The 14,646-nt window shown below is 39.6% G+C and overlaps 1 protein-coding gene across 1 annotated transcript in view; it reads left to right on the top strand.

Annotated features, from left to right (window-relative positions):
* USH2A (usherin) overlaps positions 1 to 14,646 on the top strand; it is a 930,744-nt gene that overhangs the window by 438,423 nt on the left and 477,675 nt on the right. The window contains exons 30-31 of the mRNA XM_052653949.1: positions 9,473 to 9,586; positions 11,669 to 11,830. Of these exons, the coding sequence (XP_052509909.1) occupies positions 9,473 to 9,586; positions 11,669 to 11,830 (276 nt within the window). The remainder of the gene's footprint in view (positions 1 to 9,472; positions 9,587 to 11,668; positions 11,831 to 14,646) is intronic.

Here is a 14,646-nt window from a genome sequence, read left to right as displayed (position 1 = left end):
TTTTGTCAGCTCACCCTCTTCCATTATCAAAAGAGACTGGCAGGTTTCCTGATATAGTTGGGACCATTTTTGATTTCACAGAATTTTGTGGCTGGAAAAGAATCTGAGAGGTCATCTGGCCTGCCTCCAGGTAGAAACAGTCTAAGATTCAAAGGGAAAAAAAAGACTCCTCTGTGATGTCTGCTGGAGACAGAGGTTCATATCCAAACCAGTCTTAAAAGTTGTCATTGTCAAGATCTACTTCTTTATTTTTAACCCCCTAAGTGTCATCAAGGAGACTATCTCACCTTATTTTACTGGGTTTTCTGTGGACATAGAATATATGTCATATTTTTTCTCTCTAGGATTCTTTTATAAATATATCACTGTATATATTTTTCAGGATTCTTTTAAATATAACACTGAAATATATTTTCAAGGATTTTCTTGTTGTCTCTTTGTTAACTAAATACAGTGTGCTTAATTTCTCAGTCAAGTCTAGCTATTTGTGACCCCATGGACCATAGCCATCTAGGCTCCTCTGTCCGTGGGGATTTTCCAGGCAAGAGTATTGGAGTGGGTTGCCGTACCCTCTTCTAGGGGATCTTCCCAACCCAGGGATCTAACCCAGGTCTACCACGTTACAGGCAGATTCTTTACTGACTGGGCCCCAGGGAAGCTTATAGATCTCCTATCATTTTGGACTGGGAGGTCTGGATCTGAAATTTATAAATGTCCTTGTCCACTTGGCATGTGTGCAAGCATTCTGCTCTATGTATTTAATCTACATATTATTATTATCACTAGAGTTCTTCTAGTGCTAATATTTTCTTAGATTAGAAACTTTGTAAAGGTCAGTTGTATTCTATAGCACTTTTCCTAGAGGCATATAGGAGGAGAGCTGATAAACACTGTCACACGAGTGTATGTTCCTCGGTTCTTTGTCTCATCACAACGAAGATTTGGAGTGACGGACATTAAAGCCCTCTCAGCGTGTCACAGCTCTCAGGTCTTGGATAGACCATGTTATAGCTCTCAGGTCTCGAATGGACCATGTTACGGCTCTTAGACAAATCAGTGTTACAGCTCTATTTTATTTAGAAGATAGCAGGAAAATCCATCTTCGAGGTGTGAGGGCGCATCGATCCAAAGACATGAGAAAAGCACCCCAGCGTGCGGGAGAGAGGGAGGGAGAGCTAGGTTTGGCTCCTCTTTTTATATGTTTATCTCTCCCAGGGCCTGTCCTATGTAAATTGGACCAGCCAGGAGTGGTGTTTGTTTTACCTGAGGTCCTCACTCTGGTCCTTGGACCTTCTTTAGTTCTATTTTCACAGGCTTTTCCCTTCTTTGTCTTTTAGCCTCCACCATTTTGGACTCCTTTTCCCTATTCTACCTACCTAACAAATACCCTTATGTGTGTGTGTGTGCATTTTAACTAATTTTTATTTGCATGTAGTTGATTTACAATGTTGTGTTAGTTTCTGCTGTACAGCAGAGTGAATCAGGTGCATACATGTATATTCACTCATTTTTAGATTCTTTTCCCATGTAGGTCATTACTAGTATTAAGTAGAGTTTGTTTTCTACATTTGTGGCTCTATTTCTGCTTTTTAAATAAGTCCATTTGTACCATATTTTAAGATCTCATATATAAGTGATACTATATGATATGTGTCTTTCTCTCTCTGACTTACTTTCACTCAGTATGGCAGACTCTAGGTCTGCTCATATCACTACAAATGGCATTATTTCATTCTTTATATGGCTCTGTCCCTTGGACTGCAAGGAGATCCAACCAGTCCATTCTGGGGGAGATCAGTCCTGGGTGTTCTTTGGAAGGAATGATGCTAAAGCTGAAACTCCAGTACTTTGGCCACCTCATGCGAAGAGTTGACTCATTGGAAAAGACTCTGATACTGGGAGGGATTGGGTGCAGGAGGAAGAGGGGACGACAGAGGATGAGATGGCTTGATGGCATCACTGACTTGATGGACGTGAGTTTGAGTGAACTCAGGGAGTTGGTGATGGACAGGGAGGCCTGGCATACTGTGATTCATGGGGTCGCAAAGAGTCGGACACAACCGAGTGACTGAACTGAACTGAACTGAACTGAATATAAGTAACTTTTGATGATAATACTTTGTTGCTGCAGTACTGCTATTTTTTCTGGGGAGTATATAATCTAAGGATGATTCTGGCACTTAAAGGAATGCCATTTGGCTAATCACTTTGGTCTCTAGGGATATGTCTAAGAAAGGCTACCTTGACTAGTCTTGGAGAGATTATCTTTATTCTTTGGTAATAGCAGAGGTTTTTATAATCATCAACTTTAATCAACCCTGATAAATTCTCCATACTGAGAAACAGAATATAGAGACGACATGCCCCAACAAGAGGATGACTTTGTCATTATTCTGATTTAGAAAAGACCACTTGGCTAACCAGCCCCTTCTCCTACCCCAGCCTAATTGTAATCTGACAAGATAGAAAATGTTCAATCATTGTATCGCTCTTCTTACTGAAATGGATAATGCTAACCTGTATTTAGGGGAAATTATTCCAATGGTCTGACAAACTTTGTCACCGAGACACAACATTATAATCAAGATCCCCACTGCAAATAGGAAAGAGACACCACCTTAGCCTCTCAAAGTACGGCATGTTTTTTTGAAAGTGATTTACAAGCCACAGCTACCTGTGATTTGAAGTTGGCAAAAGCCAAAACATCAGCTTTCTTCTTCTCTGTTTTCTATTTTGCAGCTCTCATTTCTCAGTGTTTATTATTGTTTCACCTGCCTTGAGATAGGAAACATGAGCACTTTGATAAATGGCTTGAAAGATGATCTAGTTTCTCTCCAGCATCTTTCTTTAAGAATCCTGGGACTTTTCTATGAAATACAATTTGGTAAACTTCTCTACCAAAGCAAAAAGCTGAAAAATGCAAGTTTTTTTGAGAGAAGTATTGCCTGTCTTTTAAGGTCCTAAAGTTTTAAGGGAGAAGAAATTAGCAAAGGAATTTCATGGTACACATATACACACAAAAGAATTCCTTTAGTAAAGGCAAGAAAGACTGAATAAAGCATTGAAGACCATATAGTGAATGCAAACTTAGTATCTGCTTTGACATGCTCTTTCTTAAAGTCTCCACTAATACCTTTCTTGTTAAGTTGATATAACAGTCACAGTTCCAACACTGCACTGCAGCTATGATTTGAAAAGAAATAATGTCTCAGGGTAAGTATTTTGCAATATAAGGGAGCTGTTTTTTATGTTTCCCAATTATAATATTATCTAGATGAATGACACAATGTCATACTAAAGATTTCAGAGTACCAAACTGTATGCAACCACAGTGTCTTTTGGAACACAATATACCTTTGCCCCAGCTAAGTTAGGGCCACCTGTGAGAGGCAGTGCAACCTAGGTTGTGCAGTGATGACCAGGAGAAACTAATCTCATGTCATAAAGCATTTTCTTGTTCACTATAGTATTAAAACTTTCACTTTCTGGGGCTGATTCATTTCTTGTTAGTATTCATTTCAGTTCAGTTCAGTTCAGTCGCTCAGTTGTGTCCAACTCTTTGCAACCCCATGAATCACAGCACGCCAGGCCTTCCTGTCCATCACCAACTCCCTGAGTTCACTCAAACTCACGTCCATTGAGTGGGTGATGCCATCCAGCCATCTCATCCTCTGTCGTCCCCTTTTCCTCCTGCCCCCAATCCCTCCCAGCATCAGTCTTTTCCAATAAGTCAGCTCTTCACATGAGGTGGCCAAAGTACTGGAGTTTCAGCTTTAGCATCATTCCTTCCAAAGAACACCCAGGGCTGATCTCCTTTAGAATGGACTGGTTGGAGTTAGTATGGCATTATACTAATTCAGATGAGCAATTTATCTTATTTATACTTGCAATAGATTTGAACTTGGCAATAGCAAAGATGAGGCAAATACCAAAGATTTTCAAAGGATAAAATGGCTAGGATTTGTCTTACAAGGATACCTTAATTTTTGATCAGGATTTACAGTTGATGATGGAGGTATTAAGAGTAGGGAAAACGGTAATACTGTATATATGGTTGTCCCAATCTCCTAATTTATTCCTCCCCTGCTTTTTTACCTTTGGTATCTGTGCAGTTGTTTTCTAAATCTGTGATTCTGTTTTGTAAATAAGTTCCATTTTTTTTAAGATTGCATTTCTAAGTGATACTATATGTTATTTGTCTTACTATATGTTATTTGTCTTTCTCTGTCTAACTTCATGTAGTATAATAATCTCTAGACCCATCCATGGTTAACATATACATAGTATTATATATAAAATAAGTAATAAGGACTTACTATATTACACAGGGAACTGTACTCAATATTGTGTAATAAACTATATGGGAAAAGAATCTAAAAAAGAGTGGATAAATGTATATGTATAAATGATTTACTTTGCTGTACACCTGAAATTAACAAAACATTGTAAGTCAACTATACTCCAATAAAAATATTTTTAAAAAAGAAATGGGAAAGATGAAGCTTGCAAATAGTTTTGGTTATCGGGTCTGGATTGGGGCAGGTTGAGAGTGAAATGTTATTCATATTTGAATATCTAGGTAGGATACATGTCTTGTGAGCAGAAATGAAGAACTAGAGCTTGGAGGAGAGATATGAAGTCTACAGATATAGCTGCAACATGAGGCTTAATGAACTAATAAAGGCAGGTGTTCAGAAGAAGAGAGAGGTCTACGCACCCAATTTTGAAAAAGAATAAAAAAGCTATCTAAGGGACTGTGAAAGGAAGATGAGCTGGCCAAAGAAAGCAAGGAGCATTAATTTAGAACTCTTTGGAAAGAATTCAGTGGCTGAGAGGGCAGCTGAGGGAGACGAAGTCCAATAAGTAGACTCAGGATCGAATAAAGATAGAAGAGTTACTTGGTCTAGTGCACAAGGGATCACTAGTGACCTTTAAAAAGTGGGAAGTCAAGAAATACCTGGACTAACAGTCAAATTTACCTTGGAGTACAGAATGTAGCGGGTAAAGGCTGATAGAGTTTTGCCAAGAGAATGCACTAGGCATAGCAAACACAAGAGAAGACTCTACACATGGACATCACCAGATGGTCAATAACTAAATTAGATTGATTATATTCTTTGCAGCCAAAGATGGAGAAGCTGTGTACAGTAAGAAAAAACAAGACCAGAAGCTGACTGTGGCTCAGATCATGAACTCCTTATTGCCAAATTCAGACTTAAAGTAAGTAGGGAAAACCATTAGACTGTTCAGGTATGACCTAAATTAAATCTCTTATGACTATACAATAGAAGTGACAAATAGATTCACAGGATTAGATCTCATAGACAGAGTGCCTGAAGAACTATGGATGGAGGTTCGTGACATTGTACAGGAGGCAGTAATCAAGACCATCCCCAAGAAAAAGAAATGCAAAATGGCAAAATGGTTGTCTGAAGAGGCCTTACAAATAGCTGTGAAAAGAAAGGAAGCAAAAAGCAAAGGAGAAAAGGAAAGATATACCCATTTGAATGGAGAGTTCCAAAGAATAGCAAGGAGAGCTAAGAAAGCCTTCCTCAGTGATCAGCGCAAAGAAATGGAGGAAAAGAATAGAATGGGAAAGACTAGAGATCTCTCCAAGAAAATTAGAGACACCAAAGGAGAATTTCATGCAAATATGGGCAAAATAAAGGACAGAAATGGTATGGACCTAACAGAAGCAGAAGATATTAAGAGGTGGCAAGAACACACAGAAGAACTATACAAAAGGATCTTCAAGACCCAGATAATCACGATGGTGTGATCACTCAACTAGAGCCAGACATCCTGGACTGTGAAGTCAAGTGGACCTTAGGAAGCATCACTGCAAACAAAGCTAGTGAAGGTGATGGAATTCCAGCTGAGCTATTTCAAATCCTAAAAGATAATGCTGTGAAAGTGCTACACTCAATATGCCAGCAAATTAGGAAGACTCAGTAGTGGCCACAGGACTGGAAAGGTCAGTTTTCATTCCAATCCCAAAGAAAGACAATGTCAAAGAATGCTCAAACTACCACACAATTGCACTCATCTCACATGCTACTAAAGTAATGCTAAAAATTCTCCAAGCCAGGCTTCAACAATACATGTACCATGAACTTCCAGATGTTCAAACTGGATTTTGAAAAGGCAGAGGAACCAGAGATCAAATTGCCAACATCTGTTCGATCATCAAAAAGCAAGAGAGTTCCAGAAAAACATCTACTTCTGCCTTATTGACTATGCCAAAGCCTTTGACTATGTGGATCACAACAAACTGTGGAAAATTCTGAAAGAGAAGGGAATACCAGACCACCTGACCTGCCTCCTGAGAAATCTGTATGCAGGTCAGGAAGCAACAGTTAGAACTGGACATGGAACAACAGACTGGTTCCAAGTCAGGAAAGGGGTACATCAAGGCTGTATATTGTCACCCTGCTTATTTAACTTCTATGCAGAGCACATCATGAGAAACGCTGCATTGGAGGAAGCACAAGCTGGAATCAAGATTGCCAGGAGATATATCAATAACCTCAGATATGCAGATTATACCACACTTATAGCAGAAAGTGAAGAGGAACTTCCCTTGGACTGCAAGGAGATCCAACCAGTCCATCCTAAAGCCTCTTGATGAAAGTGAAAGAGAAGAGTGAAAAAGTTGGCTTAAAACTCAACATTCAGAAAACTAACTGTACGGCATCTTGTACCATCACTTCATGTCAAATAGATGGGGAAACAGTGGAAACAGTAACAGACTTTATTTTGAGGAGCTTCAAAATTATAGCAAATGCTGACTGCCATGAAATTAAAAGATGCTTGCTCCTTGGAAGAAAAGTTATGACCAACCTGGACAGCATATTAAAAAGCAGAGACATTACTTTGCCAACAAAGGTCTGTCTAGTCAAAGCTATGGTTTTCCAGTAGTCATGTATGGATGTGAGAGTTGTACTGTAAAAAACACTGAGCACCAAAGAATTGATGCTTTTGAACTGTGGTGTTGGAGAAGACTCTTGAGATTCCCTTGGACTGCCAGGAGATCCAACCAGTCCATCCTAAAGCAGATCAGTCCTGGATATTCATTGGTAGGACTCATGCTGATACTGAAACTCTAATACTTTGGCCTCCTGATGCATAGAACTGATTAATTTTAAAAGACCCCAATGCTGGGAAAGATTGAAGGTGGGAGGAAAAGGGGATGATAGAGGATGAGATGGTTGGATGACATCACTGATTCAATGATCTTGAGTTTAAATAATCTCTGGAAGTTGGTGATGGACAGGGAAGCCTTGTATGCTATAATCCATTGGGTTACAGAGAGTTGGACACAACTGAGGACTGAACTGAACTGAACTGAAAGTGAAGTGAAGTCGCTCAGTCGTATCTGACTCTTTGTGACCCCATGGACTGTAGCCTACCAGGCTCCTCCCTCCATGGGATTCTCCAGGCAAGAATACTGGAGTGGGGTTCCACTTCCTTCTCCAGGGGATCTTCCTGACCCAGGGATTGAACCCTGGTCTCCCACATTCTGGACAGACGCTTTAACCTGTGAGCCACCAGGGAAGGAGAATTGAACTGAGTGATCTTTAAAAGATAAAAATCAGTGTTTAATAGCAGCGTGCAGGCAGAAACTGGATCGCAGTGACAACATAGCTCTGGCTGCCATGGCACTGTGCTAGAGTTCTGTCCTCCGATGTCTCAGTATTGAGAACATTATATTCCTAAGCTTATTTAATCCTGATAGTAACACTTTGAGATTAATATTGTAATATCCACATCTCATAGCCCCATGATACTGTATTATTCCTGTGAGACCTCTCCTCCAAGACAGGTGCTGTTATTATTTATCTGCAGTGCCTTAGAAGACTAAGGCACAGAAATCTGATCAACCTGCCCAAACCCATACCATAAACCAGTAGTAGAATTGGCATCTGGACCCAAGCAGTCTTTCCCGAGCATCACTGCTCTTAATTCCCAAATCCCTACATGTTGAAGATGCAGATGTATGCTGGAAGCCTTCCTTTAAGATTTTTGGAGGAAGAGAAATAATTCCTGTTTAAAAAGTGAGTTTAGAATGTGGGTCATGATCTGGGAGATTCAAGAAGAAATGACAGCCACAGTGGCAGGAGTGAGGGACAGCAGAGACAACGTGAAGGTGTTTTGAAATCAGAGCTGCCTTTGGCATGAGATGGTCACACGCGTTGTGTGTCACTTCGTTGGCTTGCTGACTTCTTTGGCCCTGGGCGAGCATGGTGGTGCCAGGTGCAGCCGAGAGGGTTGCATGGCCCAGCGGGATGCTTGGGGAGCTGCTAGATTCAAGACTTACAGGCAACACTGGGGACCCAGGGCCAGTGTGAAAGGCCAGAGCAAACAGTGACTGTGGCCTTTACTTCATCCTGGTCTTTGCTCTCTTAATTTGTTAATCCTTTCTATCAGGGAAAGGGAATAGGCAAACATGCATTTTAAAATTTGTTGTTGAATGATGAAAGCTGTCTGCCACATTAAAAGAATCAAAGTTTACTCAATGAAAGGATACCATGAGTAGACCATCTTTTTGTAAGAATGATGACAATCCGTGTGATTGGGGATAAAAACAGCTGTAAAAGCCACAACAAAAACATGGGTGAGCAAATACACAAATGATAGTTTTGATACTTCTTCAATTCAGGGGATTAACTAAATAAAGAGCTTCTGTCTTAGTTACAAACACCGGTAAACAAAATGTGCTTTCATTTCTGCAGGCACCTTTAATTGCCAAACAAATCTTACATATCCACCACCAAATCAGGTTAATGCAACACTTCTGTGGGCAATGCTTCTGTTTAAGGCAGGTGTCTTAATTAAATAAACTAATAATTTTGCAAGGAGAAGTACAAAAGCATAATTATCTAATTGGCTAATTGTTCAACTGTGTTGATTTGCATATTCGTTTTAGCTGCAACATGAATAAATAGTTTGTATACATGTATCCTACTGTTAAAATAATGAAATCACTCTTGGGAGTAGCATCTCCTAACATGTGTTAATAGATGTCACTTAAGATGGAATCTCTAGCTAAACATGGTTGAAAAATGCGAGGTAAAAGGAAATGAAGTAGTTTTGTTTCTCCAGGAGAACTAGGATCCAGAATGGGATGGTGGCTGTCTTTACTATCAGATACACTGAGTTCTGCTCTATGAACTGTGTGTGGAACTCCCGTTTTTCAGGAGAAACATCTCAGGGCATTCGCGTCCTGAGAGGCACGATGGGGAAAATGCTATTTAAAACTGTCTTAACAAGAAGTTAGTCTCACAATTTTTTCTCACTAGTCGCTGCATTCTACAATCAAGACATGGGCAGGGAAATGGATTTAAGAAGCATATGTTTTTGTTTTTTTATCCTCTGTGTCTCTACCTTTTTATCTCACACGTATACACACACACAATACTCTTCATGGCTTATGGTAAATATGCAAACCTCTCTTTGTCCCCTTTTATTACAGGCATATTGACAGGCTTGCTACCCTTCAAAAACTATGCAGTAACCCTAGCTGCTTGCACTTTGGCTGGCTGTACCGAGAGCTTGCATGCATTGAACATCTCTACTCCACAAGAAGGTAAAGTAATTTCAAAGGTCTTGACTTCCACATTTCAGTCATGAATAATAAAATAGGAGAAGAGCTAAATACTGCAAGGCCATTTGCTAGAAAACCCCAACCTAATTTGATGACAAAGTGCATTGCCAGGCCATAATTGCTCCATTTTTTGGGGGGGTGCGAAAATGAATCAAACTCCATACCCTTTAATGACATGCATCTTTAATAGCGGTAATGCAGATTAATGGGCTTTTTAATTGCTGTTACATTGTTCATGCAAGAGCCTTGTCATTAATATGAAGCATCTGAAAGATTAATGAAAGCTTCCTCATTTTACTATGGCTCAGAAGTAAATCTAGAGACAGTCTGACTAAAAAGAATTGATTGTATGGCACAGTATGAAATTGAGAATCAAACGGTTGATTTCCATGGTCTCTTTTAACTGCTAAACACCAGCACGGGTAACAATTATTTCAGTGTGATGGAACCTCCAAATGCCAATCGAGGCATTATTAATCATGGCCTGGCTCCTTCTGATTCAAGTCTCACTTTTGTTGTATGTGGAGCTTGCAAACTGTTGGCATAAATTAATGTTTCAGAAAGCTTACATTAGGAAGGCAGTGGGAAAGAGAAAATATTTTAGCACTCCAAAGTGAAAGCTTTGCTCAAGCATCAGAACACATCTCTTCAAGAAATAACAGCTCTCAAAACATTTAAAGCATTGTTACTCCGTATTTCTCTCTCCGAGATAAGACGGGTTACACATTTCTCTGACTGTCTAGCTGTAAAGTTATTCAGGAGATTTAAAAGGTTGATCTTTAGGGGGAAAGAGTCCCCAGTCTCTCTATTTCAGTATCCAACCATTCCCTTTCCCCCCTTCTCATCCCACCTCTTTTAAATCCTTAAAGTTAAGAACCACTCACAGAGAAGATGTGTAAAGAAAGACAATGGTCTATCTGATATAACCAGGACAGAAGACAGAAGTTTGTAAAACCCTTCTTGTGACCCTTTGTTCTTCATGCCTTGCACCTGACCTCACCAGAACCCTCTCACCCAGACTATAGCATTGGTGACCCATGTTCTGTGTTTTCTCAACATGCACTCCATCTGGTCTACCAACGCTAGCACTTTTTCTTAACGTCTTTGTTTCTGCTGAGGCACGTATAATCATCCCCTTTTCTAATTACTGCTACCAACTCCTGGCACAGATTATCCTATATCTCACTGTTTTCTCTTCATCCACTACACTCTCTGACCAGGTTTTACCTGAAAGAAAGAAAGAAAGACAGTGAAGTCACTCAGTCGTGTCTGACTCTTTGAGACCCTATGGACAGTGGCCTGCACCAGGCTCCTCTGTCCATGGGAATTTCTAGGCAACAGTACTGGAGTGGGTTGCTATTTCCTTCTCCTTGTACCCTCCAAATCTACTTTACAACTTGATCCCAGAGGGATTCCTACTCCTCCAGTTTACCATTTCCTTCTTGTTATTTCCCAATTTCTAGATTTTTCTTAAATTTATTACCAACTTACCAAGCTATAGGTTATGGTTATGATCATTTTCTAAAAGTTTTTTTTTTTTCTTTTAGTTTCTGAGACTCCAGTTTATTGGAAATGGACAGACACCCTTTATTAAAAAAAAAAACTCACAATATAGTTTTCATGTATAATAAATTTAATTTATGCTGTGTTTTATTTTTATGGCTGCTAATAGGTTTTTTATATCAATTATGGGCCACTTAGCATTGTTCACATTAGATCAAAAGCTCCTCAAGGGTAGGGATTCTGTTTAGTTTGCTTTGAAAGGCATGCCCCCAAGTAAAGATTATGGGTTAGTAATACTATTGATGAAGTAACACAAGCATCAGTCAAGTGAACTAATATAAAATATAAATACTCACCATTTATGGTTGATGCAAATTTTCATAAATTCAAGACAAGTATTTAGTACTAAAGCAATTACTGATAAGATGCTCTCAAATCAGGGATATTTCCATGCACGTGATGTCACATTTATTCCATGGTTTATTGGTTTGGGTCTGAAAAGTTTAAATTAGAAATGCAAACTAAAATTATAATGAATAAGTCTTTTTATTTTCCCCACAGCCCCACAACAGGTTCAGCCACCAGTAGCCAAATCCCTTCCCCATTCTTTGTTACTCTCCTGGAATCCACCCCAAAAAGCTAATGGTATTATAACTCAGTACTCTTTATATATGGATGGGATGCTAATCTACTCAGGCAATGGAGAGAACTACACAGTCACAGGTAAGACTTCTGTAGGTATTAGTAAGTAGTTATAATCTCTATTAAAGTATATGTACTTCCAAACTAATAAATGTAAGATAACTATAAACTATAATTTATAGCTATCTGAGAATGCAGATTTAAAAGTTGGGTTACTTAGGTTTGTCTCCTGTTAAATCTTTCAGCTTCCATGATCTTTGTGGTTATGTTGCACTGACAGTGAAGCCAAAGCTTGAAAAATAGAAAAGAGCTTGTGTTGACTTCCTTCCCCCAAGGCTGTCTTACTGTGTCTTCTCTACTTTTGACCCTGTCTCTTACCTGAATCCTTCTACTAACATACCTTTACTCAGAGGGGTGCAGAGGGGGCTTTGAAAATGTATCAACACAAAGAGCTCAGCATATGATTCCTCTGCCTCCTATTGATCACAGGATTGAAGCTGGGACCCAGTGTGGTCTGCAGCCACACTCACAATGCAATGATGATGTCATGTCAGTTCAACTGAGGTAGTGATGTCATTTCAAACAAATGCCACTGACACATGTTAACCCCTTTAAAACCCTCATGAATGTGGAATAATCTTAAGACTCAGAAGTGTGACTAAGTGTGGCCTGAATTTTAGACCATTTGGGAAGAAACATAGTATACCTGCCCATGTTATATTATAAAGTGTCAGGACACTTGAGAAAAAGAAATTGCTCAAAACCTTGCGAAACACAAGAGGTCTATATTATGTGTGTTGTCTGGAGTCTGAATCATGTTTATGTGTGTATGGTAATTATAGCCTGATATATTATATTTTAGATACTGTATGTGACTACTAGGTGAGACATTATTAATCAAATATGGGTTGATGGAAAACTGAGGTGTTAGAGATATTAAAAGTCTTCATGAAAGGTTACAACAAGTTAGAGTCAGAAACATGATTAATTTTTAATGAATTCACTCCTTCACATTAGTGCCAGGTACTAAGGTTGTATGGAGAAGGGCATGGCAACTCACTCCAGTGTTCTTGCCTGAAGAATCCCACGGACAGATGAGCTTGGTGGGCTACAGCCCACAGGGTCGCAAAGAGTCAGACATGGCTGAAGTGACTGAGTGCGCACACACTAAGGCTGTAACAGAGAATCAGCCAGACACGGTGCTCCGTTCTCCACCTTGGTGCTCACGACTTGATGGCAGCACATACAGACATAGGAAAGACGAGTATTGGGACAGGGCTGGGTCTTTCATCCACCCAGTTACGTTTTCAGAGCTCACACCTTTGTGTCCTCTAGTCTGAGAGGCCTCAAAGCACGAGAACTATTGCTTTTATATTTTCTTCATCATACTTGGATAGAATTCTGTAATACTTATTCTGTAAGGTAGGTATTATCAATACTCCTATTTCACAAATGAGAAAATTGAGGCACAGAAAGGTTAAGCAACTTGCTCAAGACCACACAGCCTATGACAGTTAGACTTTGACACCATCTCAGGCATCTTAGTTATGATGAAGAGAATATGATCTTAAAACAAGTTATGTAAATATTAAAGCTTGGTTTCTGAAACTATTAAATGGAGATAACAGAAACTTTCAGGATTTTGAAGAGAAATAAAACTATAGATAAAATACTTAGCATGTTCTGAGTAAAGTACACTTAGTCAAGAAAACTAAAAAATAAATACTAAAAGTAAACAAAATAGATTACCCTTGCCCTAGGAATATCTGAAGGCATTATTTTAACTAAAAATTATTGGCCACAGAATTTATTTCAGTAGAAATGAAAACACATCTTGGAATGAACCTTACCCATGTCTTAATAAATATTATGCAAAGCACTTATTAGGACCAGCTGTATCATCATGTGTAATGGGGACAGCACAGCTTTCAGGCACACTGTAGACACTTCCTACAAGAAGTCTTCGGGGAACACCATGTATAAGTCAGGTGTAACCCTATGTGCTCACTGACTACCTTTATGCCCACCTCACTTTTTGGTTTGCACTAGGCTGCCTGTTTACTTATCGTTTTGCCCCATGAAACCATGAGCATCATAAGGACAGGGCTGTGTCTGTCTTGTTCATGACTGCATTTCCCCACTGATTGCAGAGACCGTAGAGAATAAGGGAATGAATGAAGTCAAATGATGCCTGGGAACAAAGAAAGATGATCACAACGGGGTGAAGAGCAGGAATAGGGTGGGAAAGAAGAAACAATAGGGAAAAGATGGATGGAAATGTAGAAACCCAAGAAAAAGAAACCAAGACCCCTTCCCTGTGCAAAGTGAGTGCTGACCTCATCTACAGGGAAGTGGTGTGGCTGATGGCGGGTCTCAGAGTGTGGACCTTGAAGATTTCCAAAATGTACAAAATGCCACATAAGGTGGCACTACAAAGCCAGAGAATGAACAGGACGGGGAAGAGAGTGAAGTGAAGTCACTCAGTCGTGTCCAACTCTTTGCGACCCCGTGGACTGTAGCCCACCATCCATGGGATTCTCCAGGCAAGAACTGGAGTGGGTTGCCGTTTCCTTCTCCAGGGAATCTTCCCGACCCAGGTGTAGAACCCAGGTCTCCCGCATTGCAGGCAGATGCTTTAACCTCTGAGCCATTCAAACTGCTTTCTCATACCACCTAAAAAAATGATACTAAATTATGTTGTCTTGAATCCTTAACAGACCCACCTAACTATATACCTGCATCGAAAGCTCGTGGCAAATGTTAGCATGGTGTAATAGATGCCTCAACTATAAGAAAGTGGGGTATTTTTACAGAGTTCATAACCATCTTTTCTAGTTACAATGATAATGGCTTCTTCAATGATTTTCATCATTGAAGTTAGAATTTTTTTTAAATTT

This window comes from Budorcas taxicolor, chromosome 16, assembly GCF_023091745.1.
Source record: "Budorcas taxicolor isolate Tak-1 chromosome 16, Takin1.1, whole genome shotgun sequence".
NCBI classification, from domain to species: domain Eukaryota; kingdom Metazoa; phylum Chordata; class Mammalia; order Artiodactyla; family Bovidae; genus Budorcas; species Budorcas taxicolor.
This window is presented reverse-complemented; position numbering and strand designations above follow the sequence as displayed.